Consider the following 23,487-nt stretch of genomic DNA (forward strand, 5'->3'; position numbering starts at 1 on the left):
GAGAAGTGGGGATATTAGCTGATGTTTGCTCATGTTCACTTATAAATAGTACATTCCCGACTCATCAGATACTGAAGCAGTCCATGTTCAAATGCAGCAAGATCTAGACAATATCCAGGCTTGGGCTGACAAATGGCAAGTAACATTCACACCACACAAATGCCAGACAAGATCATCTCCAATAAGAGTCAATCTAAACACCACCCCTTGACATTCAATGGAGTTACCATCACTGAATACCCCATTATCAACATCCTGGTGGTTATCATTAAAAAGAAACCTAATTGGACTTGTCACATAAAAAGTGATTACAAGAACAGGTCAGAGGCTAGGAATACTGAGCTGAGTAAGTCACCTCTTGAGTCCCCAAAACCTATTCGCCATGTGCAAGGCACAAGTCAGGAATGTGATCGATTATTCCCCACTTGCCTGGATGGATGCAGCTTCAACAATATTCAAGAAGCTTGACACTATTCAGTAAAGCAATCTGCTTGATTGGCAATATATCCACAGGCATCCACTCCCTCTATCTCTATCGCTCAGTAGCAGCAGCATGTACTATTTACAAGTGAATTGCAGAAATTATCCAAAGATCCTCAGACAGCACCTTCCAAACCCACAAATGCTTCCATCGAGAATGACAAGACAGCAGATATATGGAACTTGCCACCTGCAAGTTCCCCTGCAAGTCATTCATCATCTTGACTTGGAAATAGAGAGGAACCTTGATTATCTGAACATAATTATCAGAATTGTGGATTATCTAAGCAAGATCTGAAGGTCCCATAAAACCATTACAGCTGAGAGGTGTTACCGAAAATGGTGCGATGATCGCGTCTTTTGTTTAAATGATTAAAAGTGAAAAAGATGTACAAATGTTACATCAAAGAGGTGTCAATGACACTGGTGCAACAGTCTCAGTTGGTCAACTGTAGCAGTGTTAAAATAATTTTAACACATAAAAATGACTGACATACTGAAGGATTTAAATGCATGACAAAATCAGTGGTGTCTTCATTCCCACTGCAACTTTGTTCTGAGTACATATGTTATAAGTTGTTGAGTTGCTATTACCATGTCTGTGAAGAGAAAGCTGACAGCATTGGCAATTGAACTAATTCAGCAAGTAGATGGGAACCCAAATTGTAGTTCAAGTGTACAGGAGGTTGAGAGTAGTGAGGTCTGAAAATAAGGTTTCAAGGTTGCAAGAGGGCCCCGGCAAGCAAGAAGTTGGTTTGAAGTGCGTTTACTTCAGTGCCAGGAGCATCCGGAATAAGGTGGGTGAACTTCCAGCGTGGGTTGGTACTTGGATTTCGGTGTTGTGACCATTTCGGAGACAAGGGTAGAGCAGGGACAGGAATGGTTGTTGCAGGTTCCAGGATTTAGATGTTTCAATAAGAACAGAGAAGATGGTAAAAGGAAGGGAGGGTGTGGCATTGATAGTCAAGGACAGTATAACGGTTGCCTTGTCTACTGAGGAACTATGGGCTGAGGTTAGAAATAGGAAAGGAGAGGTCACCCTGTTGGGAGTTTTCTATAGGCCTTCAAATAGTTCCAGAGATGTAGAGGAAAGGATAGCAAAGATGATTTTCGATTGAAGTAAGAATGATAGGGTAGTTGTTATGGGGAACTTTAACTTTCCAAATATTACCTGGAAATACTATGGTTCAAGCACTTCAGGTGGGTCAGATTTTGTCCAATGTGTGCAGGTAGACAGACCGACCAACAAGGAGTGAGCCACATTAGATTTGGTATTGGGTAATGAACCCGGCCAAGTATTAGACTTTGATGTAGGTGAGCACTTTGGTGACAGTGACCACAATTTGATTACGTTTGCTTTAGCAATGGGAAGAGATAGGTATATACTGCAGGGCAAGAGTTATAGCTGGGGGAGAGGCAATTATGATGCGATTAGGCAAGGTTTAGTATGCATGGGATGGGCACAATTGAAATGTGGAGCTTATTCAAGGAACTGCTACTGCAGATCCTTGATAAGTATGTGTCTGTCAGGCAGGGAGGAAGTTGTCGAGCACGGGAGCCATGGTTCACTAAAGAAGTTGAATGGCTTGTCAAGAGGAAGAAAAAGGCTTATGTTAGGATGAGATGTGAAGGCTCAGTTAGAGTGCTCGAGAGTAATAAGTTACCCAGGAAAGATCTATGAAAAAGTTAAGAGCCAGGAGGGGATATGAGAAGTCCTTGGCATATAGGATGAACCCTAAGGCTTTCTACAAATATATCAGGAATAAAGGGATGACTGCAGAAAGATTAGGGCCAATCAAGGATTGTAGTGGGAAGTTGTGTGTGGAGTCAGAAGAGACAGGGGAAGCACTAAATGAATATTTTTTTGTCAGTATTCACACTAGAAAAAGACAGTGTTGTCAAGGAGAATACCAAGACATGGGCTACTAGACTAGATGGGATTGAGGTTCACAAGGAGGAGGTATTAGCAATTCTGGTCAGTGTGAAAATAGCTAAGTCCCCTGGGCTGGCTGGGATTTATCCTGGAATTCTCAGGGAAGCCAGGGAGGCGATTAACGAGCCTTTGGCTTTGATCTTTATGTTGTCATTGTCTACAGGGATAGTGCCAGAAGATTGGAGGATAGCAAATATTGTCCCCTTGTTCAAAAAAGGGAGTAGAGACAACCCTGGTAGTTATAGACTAGTGAGTCTTTGGATGTGGGTGAAATGTTGAAAAAGAGAGAGGATTTATAATAGTCTACAAAGGAATAAGTTGATTAAGGATAGTCAACACAGTTTTGTGAAGGGTAGTTCATGCCTCACAAACCTTGTTGAGTTATTTGAAAAGGTGACCAAACAAGTGGATGAGGGTAAAGTGGTTGATGTGTATATGAATTTCAGTAAGGCGTTTGATAAGGTTCCCCACGGTAGGCTATTGCAGAAAATACGGAGGCATGGGATTGAGAGTGATTTAGCGGTTTGGGTTTGAAATTGGCTAGCTGAAAGAAGAACGAGGTTGCTAATTGATCGGAAGTGTTCGTTCTGGTGTTCAGTTACTAGTGGTGTACCGCAAGGATCTGTTTTGGGGCCACTGCTGATTGTCATTTTTATAAACAACCTGGATGAGGGCATAGAAGAATGAGTTAGTAAATTTGCAGGTGACACTAAGGTCAGTAGAGTTGTGGATAATGCAGAAGGATGTTCCAGATTTACAGAGGGACATAGATAAGCTGCAGAGCCGGACAGAGAGGTGATAAATGGACTTTAATGTGGAAAAATGTGAGGTGATTCACTTTACAAGGAGAAACAGTAACACAGAGTACTGGGCTAATGGTAAGATTCATGGTAGTATAGATGAGCTCAGAGATCTCTGTGTCCATGTACATAGATCCCTGAAAGTTGCCACCCAGTTGATTAGGGTGTTAAGAAGGCATGCGGCGTGTTAGCTTTTATTGGTTGAGGGATTGAGTTTTGGAGCCATGAGGTCATACTGCAGCTGGACAAAGCTCTGGTGCGGCCGTACTTGGAGTATTGCGTACAGTTCTGGTCACCGCATTATAGGAAAGATATGGGAGCTTTGGAAAGGGTTCAGAGGAAATTAACTAGGATGTTTGGTATGGAGAGAAGGTGTTATGAAAAAAGGCTGTTCTTGTTAGAGAGAAGGAGGTTGAGAGGTGACTTAATTGAGACATATAACATAATCAGAGGTTATATAAGGTGGACAGTGAGATCCTTTTTCTTTGGATGGCGATGGGTAGCACGAGGAGGCATAGCTTTAAATTGAGGGGTGCTAGATATAGCACAGATGTCAGAGGTAGTTTCTTTACTCAGTGTAGTAGAGGGGGTGTAGTACACACTCCCTACAACAACTTGAAGGACATTTATATGGTCATTGGATTGTCGTATGGACGAAAATGGAATTATGTAGGTTAGATGGGCTTCAGATTGGTTTCACAGGTTGGCGCAACATCGAGGGCCAAAGGGCCTGTATTGCGCTGTAATATTGTGTTCTGTGAACAGAAAAGCAAGATTTTACAACATCTGCATCGTGGTGAAAAGCATCAAAGATTGCAGAAGATTGCAACATTGGAACAGCAGTAATATCTTTCATCGGGAAAGCAAGACCGTCAATCAAGAAATTTATCAACCAAAGTGACACTTCAAATGCATTAAAAAGAAAATCCATGAAGCCAGCGAAAGGGGAGCAACTCTATCAAGCCGTATTTTTGTGGTTTTCACAGAAGCGTGAAAAGGGGATGCCCGTATCTGGCCCGATGATACAAGAAAAAGCTCCCAGTTTCCATGAACGACTCCATGCCGATGAGGCCTATCACAAGCGTATCATTGGGCTTGTTACAGTGTTTCAAACATCATCACGGCATTCGGCAACTCTGTGTTCTTGGAGAGCAGAAGTCCGTGGATGACAGCACTGTGGAAGGGCGCAGAAACTACAATCCATCATCCGTAAAGGAAATTAAGAACTTGAACAATTATACGATGTGCATTGCCAGACAAAACACTTGCATCCATTGCCGAAAAGCAGGTGTCAGGACATAAAGTGCAGAAGGATCACATTACAGTTTCCCTTCTGTCAACGCCACTGGTACTCATAAATTACTGCTTGTCTGCATCAGACGTTATGCTAATCCACATTGCTTCAAGAACTCGTTTTCCACAAAGTGCAAATCAACAAGACAAGGCATGGATGACACACCCACTTTTTTTCATCCTGATTTTAGGAAGAATTTGTACCTGCCGTCAGATCACATTTAGCAATCATTGGACTTGAGCAACGTGCCCTTCTGCTGTTTGAACCCCATGTTGTCAACGCTATGAAAGGCAGCCAATTAGAATCACCAGACGGAGCTGTCAACTCTGTTTCTACCACTTCAAAGTTACAGCCACTCGATCAGAGAATCATTGCAATAATGAAGAAATATTATCTCCGTAACATGATAACGGAGATAATATTCTCCTTAATAATATCTCCGTAACATTCTCCTTAATGAAAACAATGTGGACAAAGGAATGCAGCAAATTATGAAGTCATCCACAGTCAAGGATGCTTTGTTCATTGTTGCTATATCTTGGGACCACATCAAGCCTTCAACAGTTGCAGACTGTTGGTACAATGGCTTTCATGTTGTTAGCTGTGACAGTGCAGAGGACCCCCGTCCAGATCATAGGGTACCCACTGAAATCACCGAAAACTGCAGACAGCTGGGATTAGGAAACTTCGCAGAGGCTGAGATTGATGCTTGGGTAAACTGGCAACGACGTCCGAACAGAGACACTCAGCAATGATCAGATTTTTAACATAGTCTTGGAAGAAAAATTGGAGGTGTAATGGACAGCGAAGAGGGTTACCTTTAAATTACAACAGGATCTGGGCCAGATGGGCCAATGGGCTGAGAAGTGGCAGATCTGGTTAAATCCAGATAAATGTGAGGTGCTGCATTTTAGAAAAGAAAATCTTAGCAGGACTTATACACTTAATGGTAAGGTCCTAGGGAGTGTTGCTGAACAAAGAGACCTTGGAATGCAGTTTCATAGCTCCTTGACAGTAGAGTTGCAGGTAGATAGGATAGTGAAGAAGGCATTTGGTATGCTTTCCTTTATTGGTCAGAGTATTGAGTACACGAGTTGGGAGGTCATGTTGCAGCTGTACTGGACATTGGTTAGGCTGCTGTTGGAATATTGCATGCAATTCTGGTCTCCTTCCTATCAGAAAGATGTTGTGAAACTTGAAAGGGTTCAGAAAAGATTTACAAGGATGTTGCCAGGGTTGGAGGGTTTGAGCCATAGGGAGAGGTTGAATAGGCTAGGGCTGTTTTCTCTGGAGCATCGGAGGCTGAGGGGTGACCTTCTCGAGGTTAATAAAATCATGAGGGGCATGGATAGGATAAATAGACAAAGTCTTTTCCCTGGGGTCAGGGAGTCCAGAACTAGAGGGCATAGGTTTAGGGTGAGAGGGGAAAGATATAAAAGTGACCTAAGGGGCAACTTTTTCATGCAGAGGGTGGTACGTGTATGGAATGAGCTGCCAGAGGATGTGGTGGAGGCTGGTACAATTGCAACATTGAAGAGACATTTGGATGGGTATATGAATAGGAAGGCTTTGGAGGGATATGGCGGTTGGGATATCTGGTCGGCGTGGACCGAAGAGTCTGTTTCCATGCTGTACATCTCTCTGACTGTAAGAACAGTGGAAAAGTACGGACGCCGTGGATGGTAGGGAAAACCAGATACCAACACCTGCAGTCCCCATTAACGAAGCTATCAACAGTTTGTGATTTTTCATGCAGTGGTATGAAACACAAGACAGTGTCAATGCTGTTAAGTTGATGCATCTTTGTCAAAGTGTTATTGTTCACCAAAAAAAAAGACAGAAGCACCTCAAGCATCAGTGGCTAGATATTTTCTTTGAAAAGTAATAACCGGCCTCCACCTTAATGAATTTTATCTATACAAAAAGTAATTTGATTTGTAAAATATCCTGAATTTTTAAGTGATATCCAGTGTTTGTACAAATTTTAGCAATTGAATGAAATAAAAACTCTGTAAACGTGCTTTTTTAAGAATTGCGTTCAGTATGGCTTCCTTTGTTTAAGGTCAAATCAATTACCCAAATAATCAATTATCTGAACAAAATCCTGCCCGCCCATCTCCTTTGGATAATAGAGATTCCTCTGTATATTGCTATTCCTTCACTGTCACTGAGTCAAAATCCTGGAACTCCCTCTTTAATGACAATTTGAGTCAACCTACAGCACATGGGCTGCAGTAATTCGAGAAGGTGGCTCACCACCACCTTCTCAAGGGCATTTGGCATGGACAATAAATGCTGGCCATTGACACCAGCTGCTGCTCAAGTTTAAAAATCAACTGATGACTGCTGCTCTTCCTGACCTTGGGATTGTCCAGAGCACCGGACTAGTCCTGGAGTTTCCACATGGCACAGGGTGTATTTTCCACCCTGCCGTGCCTCCTATTTATTAGATTATTAAACTTTATACTTGAATAAGGACGACCCCACACCCCCAAATCAACTGTTTCTTCAATGCCGATGCCCCTATTTTATATGGAGGTTAACTAACATGTTTTTGCTTATTACTCAAAACAGTTTGGTTGTAATTCACTATCCATGTTACTTAAATTAACATTATCTTCTCAATTTGGTTGCTAAGCAGATTTTAATGAAGTTATAAATTATCAATTTGGCTTTGGGTTTTATGTGAATTAATCAATTGAGGCTTGATTCAATTTGATTGGTTGAGATTAATACATACTAGTGTAATCTAATGTTTCCTTGTATGTGGTGTTATCTTTGATTCCTCCCCCTTGTTTAGATCAGCCTCTCAAAATACAGGCTGCATCTAGTTCTCATGGACAGCTTTCTGTTGGCTGCTGTTTGGAGTACATCAGTGCTGTCTTCTATCAGAATTGCTGAGCATGAGTGACTGTATCTGTGTGAATCATGTGCTGATGTAATTCTTATGTCTACAGATGGCAGCAGTATTTTTGATTCTATGGCGAGTGGAATGCGTTTGATTGTGAGCTGCATCTCCTCTTTCCTTATCCTCTCGCTGCTCCTCTTTATGGTTCACCGATTGCGACAGAGACGCAGAGAACGTATTGAGTCTCTCATTGGTGGCAATTGTAAGTATTATATTTGTCAATATATTATTATACTGTATTGTTTTCCTTACACTCATGTCAATGCATGCATTTTTGAGAATGATCGCATCCACCTTGACCTGCATTGACCCTTGCTGTGTGTCAGTTGCTTATCGGATATCCTGTACTGATGTGTCCCATGCAAACATTGTCACCCACTTCTGCACAAGTTTGAGACTGTTTCAGATTTTGTAATCTTGGCATGTGGACGAGTTGGACGGAAGGATCTGTTTCCATACTGTACATCTCTCTAACTCTGTTACTTGACCCTAACCTGCACCTTTGACTCTATAAAACATCCGTCAGTATTTCAGCTCCAGTGTGCCCCACTCAGGCCTTGCCTAAACCCATCTGATATTGAAGCCATCAGTCACACCTTAGGTATCTCTGTACAGGTAATTCTGGGATAATGTGTGTTTCGGCAGCGTGATTTGGCTATAACATCAGTGGCGAATTAGGGAGCTTACCTCCGTTGACAGTAGCACAATTCCAGCGAGGATCGGTTCACGTGTTTTGTTCTGTGTGTGTAGCAATGTTCTTGCCATTCAGTGCATGCACCAGTGTCCATGCATGCACGACATTGGTGCCAGTCTTCGTATGCACCAATGTCATCTGTTTTCTGTGAGAGGTACTGTACAGAGAGCAGCTTTTTTTTAAATGTACTGTTAAATTTACTTTTGTTTTGTTAATAAATATGATTTCAGCCTTCATACAGGCTGTGCTGTACTTTGCATTAGAATTTTGGGTGTTTTTTTTTGAGCAATTGAGTGATTTTTTTTTGTTGGTCTACCCCTAACTCCACCTTTCCCATAGGCCCGATTATTTCCATTAAGCAAGTTTTCACTGGAACGTAGCTATGTGGTTATAAGAAAACTACCTGTACTTGACTCCTGGCCAATGTTCCATCCTCTAAATCTCTTCCACCCATATATTAATTTGCACCACATTCCATTCCTTCCTCAACCTGTGCTTAGTGATCTATATTGCCTTGAGGTCCGGCAAGTTAAAATCCATTTCTATTTAAAAATGCTCATTCTTTTCAAATGCTTCTGTGATTTTGCCCTCCCTACTCTGCAATATCTTCCAGCCCCACAACCCACTGGAATCTGTGCTTTTCCTTTCTGACCCTCTGTGCCTCGTACTTAATATCCTCTTTAAAGATCATCCTCAAAGCGTACTTCATTGATAGGCTTTTGTGTGAATGTGCCAAGTTATATTTACTATCGGCTCCTGTGAAGTACCTTGGGTCATTACAGCACCAATAATGCCATATAAATGCAAGTTGCAGAACTTTACCAGTGTCCTAGCAGTTCCATCCAAGCCATTTACATTGCATATGCAGCAATTAATGCACTTTGATCATCCATCCTGTGTCTTTGTCCACTGACTCAGGAGGTGGCACCTTTGTCCAAATCAATTTTCAGGCGGATCAAAAATGCATCCAGGTTCTGATGACTCTGAAGAAACTGAGGACAGTGATTAAAGTTGGTGGCCAGAGCAAAATACTGTCTGCAATGTATTTTAGACGACCTAGCATTTAATTGGAGGAGTTGTGGCCAGTCTGGAATTGGTAATGTATAAGTAGTTTGATCACTCTGAGGCAATAGAGAATTGGAACTGGGTGTTGGCTGTGAGAATGTGTAAGCTTAGCTGATGTGGTCAAAGAATAACTTGTGGTTGAGAATGAGTTGAATGTGAAGACTGAATATCTGTATAAAGTGATGCTATTAAGAGTCAAACAGGCTTGAATAGAATCAGGCAAGAGCAATGCCTCCTGAGGATGGGTGACTTATTGGTGAGGAACACACTTGTTCTATTAGCAGAGAGGTCAGTAACCAGCGGCGTAGATTTAAGATAAGAGGTAGAAAGCTAAAAGAAGAGTTGAGAACTTCTTCACTTCAAGGATAATGGGAGTCTGGAACTCACTGCCTGAAAGGGTGATTGAGACAGATGCGTAGAACATTTAAACAATATGTAGATATTCACTTTTGTTGCCAGGAATGCCAACCAAAACCTAGAAAATGGGATTTGGTGTGGCCAGATTTTTGTTGACTGGCATAGACACGAGCAGCTCCGTGGTTGTCTCCTGTGCTATGGGTTCGCCACAAATGAGTTGGAATATTTACAAAGTCGAGGGAGGTTAAGTGAAAGCTGAAGACAGTTCAGGAGTAAGAGTTACAGCACTAAAAGAGGCCATTCAACCCATCATATCTGTGCTGGTCATCTTGCACCTATCTACCCCAGAAGGGAATGGCCTAGAGATATTGTCACTGAAATAGTATTCCAGAGACTCTGGTAATGTTCTGAGCGCCTGAATTCAATGACCATGAAACCTCTGTTGATTGTCATAAAAGCCAGTCTGATTCACTAATACCTTTGAGAAGGAAAGCTGCAATTCCTACCTGGTCTGACCTGTATGTGACTTCAGACCCACAACAATGTGGTTAACTCTAAACTGCCCTCTGAAGGAGCCTAGCAAGCCATTCAGTTGTATCAACCAGTAGAAGGGAGAAAATGAATGGAACTTTGCGAGCTTCCTGACATTGAATAAGGCATCAGACACAGCAATGACATAAGCACCCCTGTCGATACTACGAAGTCCTCCTTGCTCACATGTGAGCTAAAATTTGGAAAGCCATCTCTCAAGCTAGTAAGCAACAGCCTGACATATTCATGCTTATGGAACCATTCCTTGCAGATGACGTCCCATGGCAATCTCTGAAGAGTGCTGGCAGTGGTTTACAGTGAGGAGGAAGGTATCTGTGGAGTTTTCAACACTGAATCTGCATACCATGGCATGTCATGGTATCAGGTCAAACATCGGCAAAGAAACCCTTTTATGATTACCTCCCTCAGTGGATGAGTTCCTCCTCCTCTGTTGAACAACAGGAGGAAATGCCAAGGGTGGTTAGGGTGTAATATGTACTTTGCGTTGATGACTTCACTGTCTGTCAACCAAGAGCGGTCTGGGACCACCAACCCGACCAAACTGGTGGTGTCCTAAAGGACATAGCTGCCAAACTGGATCTGTGGCTGGTGGTGAGGGAACCAATGCACGACCTCATCTTCACCAATTTGCCTGTCACAAATGTTAATGACAATATCGATAATAGTGACCAACATACAGTTCCTTGAGCAGATAAAGATCTGTCTTCACGTTGTGAATACTCTCCATCATGTGGTGTGGCGCTATCATCGTGCTAAATGGGATAGACCTTGAATGGATCTAGTAATTTAAGACTTGTTATCCATGAGATGCTGTGGGCCATCAATAGCAGCAGGATTGCACTCCAGTACAATAACTGCAATCATATGGCCTGGCAGAATTCTCACTGTACTATTGCCATCAACCCAGAGAGGCATGCCAGGAGCAGCACCAGGCAAACAGAAATAAGGTGTCAACTCGATGAAGCTACCAAATAGGAATATTCGGATGTCAAACAACATAACCAGCAAGTAATAGACAAAAGACAAGTGATTCCACAACCGACAGATCAGTCTCTCCACATTTAGTCGAGAGTGATGGTGGACAATTAAACAACTCACTGGAGGTGAAGGAAGCTCTGCAAAAATCTCCATCTTTAATGATGGGAGAGTCCCACACTTAATGCTAAAGGTAAAGCAAGAGTATTTCTAACGAGCATCAGCTGGAAATGATACATCTCGGCTGCCTACAGAGACCCCCAGCATCACAGATGCCAGTTCTTCAGCTGATGTCAATTCACTGCAAGTGATATCAGGAAACAGTTGGAGGTGCTGGGTACAAAAAAGATAAGGGACCATCTGATCAAGATCCCGTTGTAATCTGAGGTAACCTTTTTTGCTGTCCACTACGCTTCCAATTTTGGTGTCTTCTGTAAACTTACTAACTATACCTCCTATGTTTATATCCAAATCGTATATATAAATGACGAAAACTAGTGGACCCAGCACCGATCCTTGTGGCACTCCACTGGTAACAGGCCTCCAGTCTGAAAAACAACCCTCTCCCATCACCCTCTGTCTTCTACCTTTTGAGCCAGTTCTGTGTCCAAATGGCTAGTTCTCCCTGTATTCCATGAGATCAAACCAGTCTCTCATGAGGAACCTTGTCAAATTCATTACTGAAGTCCACATAGGTCACGTCCACCACTCTGCCCTCATTAATCATCTTTGTTACTTTTTCTAACAACTCAGTCAAGTTTGTGAGATGTGACTTTCCACGCACAAACTATCCCTAATCAGTCCTTGCCTTTCCAATTATATGTAAATCATTCCGTCAGGATTCCCACCACCGATGGCAGGCTCACTGGTCTGTAGTTCCCTGGCTCGTCCTTACCACCTTTCTTAAATAATGGTACCATGTTAGCCAACCTCCCATCTTCTGGCACTTCACCTGTGACCATCGATGATACAAATATCTCAGCAAGAGACCCAGCAATCACTTCCCTAGCTTCCCACAGAGTTCTAGGGTACACCTGATCAGGTCCTGGGGATTATCCACCTTGATGCATTTCAAGATATCCAGCATTTCCTCCTCTGTAATATGGACATTTTTCAGGATGTCACCATCTATTTCCCTACATTCTATATCTCCCATGTCTGTCTCCACAGTAAATACTTGTTTAGTATCTCCACCCCCATCTCCTGCAGCTCTACACAAAAGCTACCTTGCTGATCTTTGAGGGACCCTGTTTGCTCTCTAGTTACCCTTTTATCCTTAATATATTTGTAAAAACCTTTTGGATTCTCCGATTAGCACCACATCTGCAAACCACTGGTGCTCAGTAGCAGGAGTGTGTACTATCTACAAGATGCACTGCAGAAATTCACCAAAGATCCTTAGACAGCACCTTCCAACCCCACGACCACTTCTATTTAAGAGCAGCAGGTACCTGGGAACACCACCACCTGCAAGTTCTCCTCCAAGCCACTCACCACCCTGACTTGGAAATATACCACTGCTCCTTCACAGTCGTTGGGTCAAAATCCTGTAATTCCCTCCCACCCGGCATTGTGGGTCAAACCACAGCAAGTGGACTTCAGTGATTCAAGAAGGCAGCTCACTACCACCTTCTCAAGGGCAAATAGGCATGGGCTATCAATGCTGGCCAGCCAGTAATGCCTAAGTCCCACAAATGAATATAAAACAAGTCGTAATGGAAGGTTTTTTTTTCAATTCATTCACAGTACGTGGGCATTGCTGTCTGGGCCAACGTTTATCCCTAATTGTCAAGTTGAGTGTAAGCCTGTTGGTCTGGAGTGACCTGGAAAGGACAGCAGTTTCCTTCCTGAAAGGACATTAAGAGAACCAGATGTGTTTTCCCAATAACAACAGTTCAGGGTTGTCCTCATACTCCAAATTCCAGATTTTTAAAAAAAATAAATTTCTTTTACATTGCTATCCAGCAGCCTGCGCTTAGCAACACCCTGACTTGTAGTTCAGATTCTGCCAGGCATTGCGGCCTCAGTGCAAACATTGCCAAAACAGCTGAATTCCAGAGGTGGGATGTGAGTGGCCATCCTTGACATCAAGGCAGTATTTGACCAAATGTCATTTGGAGCTCCAGCAAAACTGGAGCTGGTTGAAGTCATACAAGCACAAGGGAAGATGGTTGTGGTTGTTGAAGGTTTGTTATCTCAGGACATCTCTGTGGGTTTTCTTCAGAATAGTGTCTTTTGCTGACAACTTCAGCTGCTTTGTCAGTGATCTCTCTAATGTAAGGATAGAAGCGGGGATGTTCGCTGTTGCTTGCATGATGTTGAGCACCATTTGTGATACTGCAGCAGTCTGTGCCTGAATCATAGAATCCCTGCAGTGCGGGAAGAAATCTTTTGGCCTACTGAATCTGCACCTACCCTCAGAGCATCCTATCTCTGTTAACCCTGCATTTATCATGGTGAACTCACCTAGGCTGAGCATTTCTGGATACTGTGGAAGGTCCTGAGAAGTGTTGTGGAACACAGGGACCTAGCAGTACAAGTACATAGTTCTTTGAAAGCAATGTCACAGGTGAAGAAGGCATTTAGCATGTTGGCCTTCATCGGTAGATGCATTCAATATAGGAGTTTGGATGTTGTGTTACAGCTGTATAAGTCATTGATGAGGCCACACTTGGAGTATTGGTCACTCTGTTCTTGGAAAGACATAGTTAAACTGGAAAGAGTGCAAAGAAGATTTACAAGGATGTTGCCAAGACAAGTAGGCCTGAGTTATAGAGATGTTGGCCAGGATAGGACTTTATTCCTTGGAAACTAGGAGAATGAGTGACTTTATTGAGGTGTTTAATAGCATTAGGAGCATAAGTCGGATGAATGCATATAGTATTTTTTGTAAGGATGGTGAATTTAAAACTAGTGAGCATCGGTCTAAGATGAGAGGGAAAAGGGAAAAGATTTCAGGAGGACCTGAGGGGCAACTTCACAGAGTGGTGCCAAAGAAAGTGTTTGAGGTCGGTACAATAGCAACATTTTAAAAACATTTGAGTAGATACATGGATGGGAGGGGTTTGAAGGAGTATGGACCAAATGCGGACAATTGGAGCTAGCTGAGTAGGCAGCATGGACCAGTTTGGACAGAATGGCCTGTTTCCATGTTGTATTACTTAGTGACTCTATCTAACTACTGTGGCTATGAGAGCAGGCCAGAAGCTATGATTCCTGCAGTGAATAACTTACCTCATGACTCATAACCGCCTGTCCACCATCTACAAGGCACAAATCAGGAGTTTGATAGAATGCACCCCATTTGCCTGGATGAGTACAGCTCCAACGACACTCCAGAAGCTTGACAACATCAACGCAACTTGATTTGTACCACATGCACAAAAATTCACTACTACCTTCAGTGTCATTGAGTCAAAATCATGGAACACACTCATTAATGGCATTGTCAAGAGTGTGGTGCTGGAAAAGCACAGCAGGTCAGGCAGCATCCAAGGAGCAGGAGAATCGACGTTTTGGGCATGAGCTCTTCATCAGGAATGTCAGGGCTTATGCCCGCAACATGGATTCTCTTGCTCCTTGTATGCTGCCTGACCTGCTGTGCTTTTCAGCAACACACTCTCGACTCTGATCTCCAGCATCTGCAGTCCTCACTTTCTCCTCATTAATGACATTGTGTGTCTACCTACGTGAAATGGACAGCAGCAGTTCAAGGAGGCAGCTCACCACTACTTTCTCAAGGGCAACACAAGTCAATTTAAAAAGTCTGCAGCCCCATTTCCAGCACTTAGCTCGTATACCATGGCATTTGTGATCATGCAAATACTTCTGCCTCTGCCAATTTTTACCCCAGTGTTTTCCAGAAACCACCACTCTGGGTAAATTATTTTTCCTTAAATCTGCTGTAAACCTCATGCCTTTTCTCTTAAATGTAATCCTCCTGTTTATTGGCTCATCTTCTAATGTGAAAGGTTTCTTCCCATCTACCCTACGCCCTTCATAACTTTGTACTCCTTAGTCAGATCCCTCTTCAATCTTCTCTGCTCTTAAGGAAATCAACCCCAGCCTGTATAGTCTCTTTTCATAGTTGAATCGCTCCATTCAAGCAACATCCTGGTGAATCATCTTGCACTGTCTAGTGCAATCATATCATAGAGTCATAGACTCTAGATGGACCCTTCAGTTTAACTCATCCATTCCAACCAGATATCCCACATTAATCTAGTCCCATTTGCTAGCATTTGGCCCACATCCCTCTTAAACCCTTCCTATTCATATACCTATCCAGATTCCTTTTAAATGTTGTAATTATACCAGCGCTGGAAAAAGCGCAGCAGGTCCGACAGCATCCAAGAAGCAGGAGAATCGACATTTCGGGCATAAGCCCTTCAGGAATGAGGAAGATGTGCCAAGCAGCCTGAGGTAAAAGGTGGGGGGGAGGTGATGGGAATGCGATAGGTGAAATGAGGTTAAAGTGAGGGTGATAGGCCGGCGAGGGGGTGGGGGCTGAGAGGTCGGGAAGAAGATTGCAGGTCAAGAAGGTGGTGCTGAGTCGAGGGTTGGGACTGAGACAAGGTGGGGGGAGGAGAAATGAGGAAACTGGATAAATCGGAGTTCATCCCTTGTGGTTGGAGGTTTCCTAGGCGGAAGATGAGGCGCTCTTCCTCCAGGCGTCGTGTTGCTATGGTCTGGCGATGGAGGAGGCCAAGGACCTGCATGTCCTTGGCGGAGTGGGAGGGGGAGTTAGTGTTCAGCCACAGGGCGGTTGGGTTGGTTGGTCCGGGTGTCCCAGAGGTATTCTCTGAAATGTTCCACAAGTAGGCGGCCTGTCTCCCCAATGTAGAGGAGGCCACATCGGGTGTAGCGGATGCAATAAATGATGTGTGTGGAGGTGCAGGTGAATTTGTGATGGATATGGAAGGATCCCTTGGGGCCTTGGAGGGAAGTAAGGGGGGAGATGTGGGCGCAAGTTTTGCAATTCTTGCAGTTGCAGGGGAAGGTGCTGGGAGTGGAGGTTGGCGGGGTGGGGGGGGTTGGATCTGACGAGGGAGTGGTCTTTCCAGAAAGCTGATAGGGGAGGGAAGTATGTCCTCGGTGGTGGGGTCTGTTTGGAGGTGGAGGAAATGACTATGTATCTGGAGGTTGCTGGGTTGGTAGGTGAGGACCAGTGGGGTTCTGTCCTGGTGGTGATTGGAGGGGCGGGGTTCAAGGGCAGAGGAGCAGGAAGTGGAAGAGATGTGGTGGAGAGCATCATCAACCACGTCTGAGGGGAAATTGCAGTGTTTGAAGAAGGAGGCCATCTGGGTTGTTTTGGGACTGAGATAAGGTTGGGGGGCGGGGGGGGTGGCGGTGAGGAATGAGGAAGCTGGAGAAATCTGCATAATTGTACCAGCCTCCATCATTCCCTCTGGCAGTTCATTTTATGCACACATCACCCACTGTACAAAAAAGTTGTCCCTTCGGTCCCTTTCAAATCATTCCCCTCTCACCTTAAGCTTGTGCCGTCTAGTTTTGGACTCCCCTACCCTGGGGAAAAGACTTCGACTATTCACCTTATCCATGCTCCTCATGATTTTATAAACTTATTTTAAGTTCACTCTCAGCCTCCAATGCTCTCGGGAAAATAGCCCCAGGCTATTCAGCCTCTCCTATAGCTCAAACCCTCCAGTCCTGGCAACATCCTTGTAAATCTTTTCTGAACCCTTTCATTTTTAACAACCTCTTTCTTATAGCAAGGAGACCAGAATTGAATGCTGTATTTCAACAGTGGCACCAATGTTCTGGACCTTCCAACTCCTATACTCAATGCACTAACCAATAAAGGCAAGCATACCAAATGTCTTTTTCACTATCCTGTCTACCTGCGACTCTACTTTCAGGAAATTATGAACCTCCACCCAGGATCTCTTTGTTCAGCAAAACTGTCCAGGACTTTACCATTCCTACTCTGATTTGATCTACCAAAATGTACCTCGCATTTATCTAGATTAAACTCCATCTGCCACTCCTTGAACCATCTGCCCATCTGATCATATTTCCACTGTACTCTGAGATAACCTTCTTGGTTGTCCACTACACCACCACTATCGTCTGCAAACTTACTAACCATATCTCCTATATTCACATCCAAATCATTTATATAAATGACAAAATGCACAGTGCTGATCACAAGTCTCCAGCTTGAAACCTTCCACCAGAATTCTCTGTCTCCTACCTATAGCCAATTTTGTATCCAAATGGCCAGTTCTCCCTGTACTCCATGTGATTTACCCTTGTTAACGATTTTACCATGCTGGACCTTGTCAAACACCTCACTGAAGTTCATAAAAACAACGTTGACTGCTCTGCCTTCTTCAAAAAACTCAATCAAGTTAGTGAGACATGATTTCAGATTAAAGTATTCTGTTGTTCAGATGGTGAAGAGAGCTAAAGTGAAGATGAAAATCACTGAGATTGGGGCTAATTGGCATTGGCCCTAAGGAAGTAAAGCAGGAAGGCTGTCTTTTGGAGAACTGTGGGAAGGCCTGTCAGGAAATGTGAAGAGATGTAACTGAATGAGCTACTCAACAGGAGGTGCAAGTGTCTGAGAAGTTAAGGTTCACACAGTGATATGAGGGCACTTCCTCTGAACCAGGTTTTGGTCAAATCGTGGATGTCTATGCAGTCATCCATAATAGGTTTGCAATTGGAGATTCCCTGTGTCCACGGTGGGTGGTGGATGCGATGACGAGGAAGTGAAGGAAGCTATTGATGCTTGACTGTAGCATGTGCACAAGGCAGGAAGATTGGTGCCAGAGTAAAATCAGGATTGCCCTTCCCATATTCCTTTCTAAACTTCTTTTGAAATGTCATGCGATTGTCTTTCTGTTAGAAACAGATGGATAGTGTTTCAAATAATGTGGAAATGCTGCAATGCTCAGAAACATCAGCTCCCCATTTGTATTTCTGTTATGTTTTGTATTGCTCACAATGCCCAACTAGATTTCTTCCCATTTCTGCATGCCTCATTCTAAGCGAGGATCGATGAAGTTAATATTCCATACTCTGAGTGCACAATCTTGAATCTATACAAGAAAACCAATGATAAGGGGAGGCAGAACTTTCTGCAAAAATATGTATTTGATTCTTAAGTTGAAAGGGCAATAGTATTAATTGAACCATTTCTCTTTCCATGGATGCTGCTTGACCTGTGAAGTATTTCTGTTGTTTCCTGTTTTACAGTGTTCCGATATTCCATATGCCATCAGCTTTCGCATGTTCTCAGTCAATGAGGCCATTCTTGCTTGTGTGCTGTCACTAATGTACTTGGAGTTAACTTTCTGTTTTTGTTTTCACAGTGCATCATTTTAATCTGGCCCGAAGTAGAATGCCAGGCTTTGATTACGGCCCAGATAGTCTTGGATCAGGATTAACTCCTCTTCATCTCTCTGACGATGGTGAGGGAGGAGCATTCCACTTCCATGATCCCCCACCACCATACACAGCTTATAAATACCCTGACCTACAACATCCTGATGACCCACCACCTCCATATGAAGCATCCATCAATCCAGGCAGCATGCTGTGTGTCAGCCAAGGTGTGTCCCCTGAAATGTCACTGTAACAACTTGTTACGGGTTTATAATCGGTATTACCATTGATGGCTCCATGATAGGTAAAGGGTGGCAGGAGAGATAAATGAGACACCTTGGTAGAGATTAGATAATAAAAGCTACGAGCACTGAGCAAGAGAAATCAATTAAGGGTGGGATATTCAAGGCTGTGAAGGAGAGTGTATGAATATAGAGACATGGGGAGTGAATTGATAAGTGGATGGCAAAAGAATGGGTGGGTTGCTGGAGGATATGGGGAGTAAGAGAATTAGATGGGAATTAGAATTAGATGATATTGTGGGGTGAGGTGGTGTGTGCAGGGAGTGAGTGGACCACAGGACCATTTTGTGTGAATCAGCGATTGTTAGATATTTGGTCTGTTTCTGTCTTTGAATCTTGTATTCTGGAGAAAAGGCCACCACTACCAGATAACCTGAAATAAACGGAATTACAAAGCACTTGGGAGAGAAAAAAGTACAGTTCAGGTCAGATCGTGTTAGTCATCAGTTGAAATATTGCCCTGTTTCCTATGTCGTTGCTGCCCTCAATGAGTGCTCCGATCATTCTGTGGCGCTGTTGTACCAGTCCTCCTTCACTTGGCACGGACGAGTTAGACCGAAGGGTCTGTTTCCATGCTGTACATCTCTGTGACTTGATCTCAGCCAGTGATGGTAATTTGAAAACCCAGTCAGAATTTGACACATGTGGCTTGAAGCTGCTATTTCAATTACATTTATTGTTACTTTTAGATCATGAACCTGGACAGATGATGGAGTCGAGCAGCCAGCTCCCTATGGCAGAGGGTGCTGCTGGCGATCAGGTGGCTGCCACAAACTTTACACTACCACCTGTGACAGAGGACCTGGAAGATTCAGCTGACAGCAGTACTTTGCTCGTGCCATGTGACACATGCTCAGAGAGTGGAGCACTAAGCAGTCACTCCTCAATAAATACTGTTGTATAAATGGGATGGGTCTATCACTGTTTTTTTTGGAGTAAAAGCAAATGCTTGCACAGTGCTGTACAGGCAAACACTCGTTTTGATGACTATAAAAGGCTTAGTTCAGGTCTTCAGCAGTCAGATTTCCTGTTTCGATGAGCGAGTTAATCCTCTGTGTATATATTGATGGTGGAATGCAGCACCTTTCCCTGGAGACAGGTGCAGTAGGACTTTAGGAAACTAATGGGCAGCTGGGTTTTGTGTTTTTTTTTAATGTAGATTTTGCATCTGAATACAGAGCTTCAAGTTTGAGTGGCTGGAACAGCCTTGAGTTGGTGGTTTTGCATGCTGAATATATACTGGCAACTCAAAGCTCTTACAAGTGGGTCTTTTAAATTGGCAACTGATGGTGCCAATCATCTGAAAGAGCTTTGTGATATTTCTTGACAAACAGAAGTGCACTTACTGTTGCAATTCTGTTCTGTCACTGGGATACAGCAGTGGTGGGAGTGGGCTGGACACTAGGATGAATGGTATTTGGGGTATGCATGTTGCACAGACTGTGTTTACAGGGTCTTGGTGCTGGGGAGGGGGGTGGGATGGGCAGGTTGGGTATTACTAATCCTTCGGGTGTTTTGAGAAGGAGATGGAGTCAATGTGCTGGGGGAGGAGGTAATAATCTCTCTTGAGCTGTAAGAATGGTTACAGTCTCTCCCAGGTTGGGGGGGAGGTGGGGGTGAGAGTTGGGGGTTTGCAGGCTGTGTCAGAATATCATGGGCGCAAGAGGTTACTGGCTTTTTTGGTTTGAGTCAGTGTTAACAGATCCACTGGGATGGAGGGTAAGGGTCTGAATTTGTGGATGTTATCCAATTGTGCGAGGCTCAGTGTATTTTGTTTTTGCCGGTACAGTATCAGTAGCAGCAGTTCAGTTAACTGGAGGGAGGCTATGCTCCAATCTCAGGCTGTTGAGTAAAGCACAGGAGGTCCTGTGCTCCCAGCCCAAGGGGGACCAAATCAGGGAAGGGGAATGCATCCTGCGAACGGTAGGGTGAGAATCTGAGAGCATATTACCCCACACTGTGTTCCCTTTCCTACTCACTCCACTGCAGATTTTCAATATCATGTTCATTTCTATTCAAGAATACCTATCAGTGTATTGATAAGTGGAGTTAATATTGATCAAAAAGTTGATCATTATTACTGATGCAGTCTTGATTGATAATATTGATATGATCAGTGATTTTGTGGTCAGTATTGATCACCCATATCGATGTGGTTGGTTGATATCAATCAATGTTGGTCTTTGCTATTGATGTGGTTCATATTGATAAATGATATTTTTGTCTTTTGGGGGACATTTAGGGGGCAGTGAACATGTATCATAGGTTTAGACTGATTTTGGAAAAGGGCAAGGAACATTCCAGAGTAAGAGTAATTATCGGGGGAAAGCCAGTTTCAACAGATCTGACACCGATAAATTAAAATCAAAGTTCGGCAGGCAAATGGTGACTAAATAATAAGGTATCTTTAAAGAGGGGTTTGTCTGGACACAATTGAGGCATACACCAAAGAGAAAAGGTAAAGCAAACAAATACAGAGCTCCCAAATGACAAAAGAGACACAGTTTAAGGTATAGATGCAAAAATGTGCTTCTGGCCCACATCAGGTGAACAGTACAACTGAGAACCAGGCTGAGTGTTGAAGGTTTAGAGGGGAAATGGAAGAAAAAGAAAAGAAATTTAAAAAATAAAGTGGCAGCTAGTACACAAGGAAATCCCAAAGTCTTCTAAAGGCACAGTAATATGGTGGAATGGAGTGAGGCCGATTAGGGACCAGAAAGTGGATTTATGCAGGGGACATAGCCAGGGTATTAATGCTTTACATTTCAAGGAGGAAGGTGCTGTGAAGTCGTCATCAAAGAAGCGAGTGTTCACATACTCGAAGGGCCTTAAATTGATGAGCTGGCTAGGCTGTTTCTACTTAATACACGTGAGGCACTAGAACACGGGTGAGATGCATCCAAGTGGGAGGAGGACTTGATGCACTGGCTATTATTGTTCAATCTTCCTTCAACTCAGTGATGGTGCCAATAGGTCTGAGGAATTGCAAATCTTAAACCATTGTTCATTTAAAAAAAAGGTTGTACAAGATCAGCCCAGCAATTACAGGCCGGTCAGTTTAACCTCTGATAGGAAATATTCTAAAAACTCTAAGTTTAGATTAATTAATCCACATTTTTCTTTGTGACTATTAATTTTAAGTGAACTCATCTTGTTTCACTAACTTGATGGAGCTTTTCAAAGGAACAGATTTGATGAGGGCAATGCTATTGATGTGTGCATGTCAAGAAAGACTTTTGATACAGTGGTGTGCAGACTTGTGAGCAAAGTTATAGCTTATGGAATAAGAGGGACTGTAGGAACATGAATATAAAATTGGCTGACTAACAGGAAACAAAATGTTTTCATGACCTTTTTTTTGGACTGTAAAGGGGATAGTAGTGGAAGTTGGCAGAGATCATTGTCCGGATCCTTGTCGTTCCTGATCTATCTGAATAACCTAGACATTGGCTTACAAGGCACAATTTCAACATGTGTGGATGGCGTAAAATCTGGAAGTATTGTGAACTTTGAGGAGGATAATATTGATCGTAGGTTCATTGTAAGCTTGGTGGAATGGGCAGGTAAGGTTCAATACACAGCAGTGTTGAGTGGTGTACTTGGAAAAGCAGAGGGAGATGAACGGCAATTCCAAAGGAGATAAAAGAGCATAAATGTGTAAAAGAATGTAAATGTGCATAGATCATTGAAGGTGGCAGGTTTAGGTTGAGAGTGGTTAATGAAGCCTGCCATATTCTAGGGTATATTATTAGGAGGTTATGTTGAACATTTACACAATGCTGCTTTGGCCTCACCTGGAACATTGGCTTTAATTCTGGGCACTGCACTTTAAGAAGGCATTTGACAGGGTGGAGAGAAGATTCATGAGATTGTTTCCCAGGATGAAGAACTTCAGTTACTTGTATATATTGGAGAGGTTCAGAAAGAAAAAAGGTTGAAAGGAAGTTTCAGCGCTACAATGCAGCTGGACAGAGTTGAGAAAAACTGTTCTTTTTGGTACAAGGATCAAGAACAGGCTGCAGACTTACGGTTATTAGTAAAATAAGTAATGACATAATGAGAAAAAAAAAATGTTCCCATAGCAATTGGAATGCACCGCTTGTGTGTGTGGTGGAGACAGGTTCATTTGAGGCACTTCAGAGAATTGCAAGGCACTTTGTAAACTCTTCCTTTGGAGAGCTGTAACAGACCAGACTGGCTGAGTGATATCTCAACCACACGTTAGTCACAGCACAGAAAAAGCCAGTGTGGTTGATTGATATTGATCAATGATATTGGCCTTCATATTTACCTGGAAAAATTTCCACCCAGATAAAGAGTTTAGAAATTGTGCACCACCTTTCTGTTGTCTGGCCACGATTTCTACCCTTGGTACTCAATTCACATAACCAGGTGCATGCATGCACAAAATGATTCAAATACTGCAGTTACCAGATGTTTGTATTTAGTTTGTCTGTAATTGATCTTACTGTGGCAGTGGAAAGATTTTGATATTTGGTGAAATATTATGTAGAAATTAAATTTGATACTGTTAATAGGTCCATGTGTGTTCAAGAGTTTTCCATTTTTTCACTTTTTGGCAGCACATTCAAATTTTCATGTTGCTGTTAATACATGCATTGAAATGCCAAATAAATTCTAAACTGGAGATAATTTGAATGCTGTGTTCTTTAATTGTGTCATGGATAGAATACATGTGTTCTGTTTCCTGCTCAAGATGTGTCTTTCTTACCCTTGAGTGTGAACCCCAATGGTAAGTTTTCTGCAGCAAGGTTTT

At 43.0% G+C, this 23,487-nt stretch overlaps 1 protein-coding gene across 2 annotated transcripts in view; it reads left to right on the plus strand.

Annotated features, from left to right (window-relative positions):
* The window catches only part of dgcr2 (DiGeorge syndrome critical region gene 2), an 88,356-nt gene extending 65,105 nt beyond the window's left edge, over positions 1–23,251 (plus strand). For both annotated transcript variants that reach the window (XM_072587031.1, XM_072587032.1), the window contains exons 9-11: positions 7,465–7,617; positions 18,396–18,635; positions 19,400–23,251. In XM_072587031.1, coding sequence (XP_072443132.1) covers positions 7,465–7,617; positions 18,396–18,635; positions 19,400–19,614 — 608 coding nt within the window. In that variant the 3' untranslated portion in view covers positions 19,615–23,251. The remainder of the gene's footprint in view (positions 1–7,464; positions 7,618–18,395; positions 18,636–19,399) is intronic.
* The last annotated feature ends 236 nt before the right edge of the window (positions 23,252–23,487 follow it).

The sequence above is a fragment of the Chiloscyllium punctatum genome, chromosome 17 (assembly GCF_047496795.1).
Source record: "Chiloscyllium punctatum isolate Juve2018m chromosome 17, sChiPun1.3, whole genome shotgun sequence".
In the NCBI taxonomy this organism is placed as follows: Eukaryota; Metazoa; Chordata; class Chondrichthyes; order Orectolobiformes; family Hemiscylliidae; genus Chiloscyllium; species Chiloscyllium punctatum.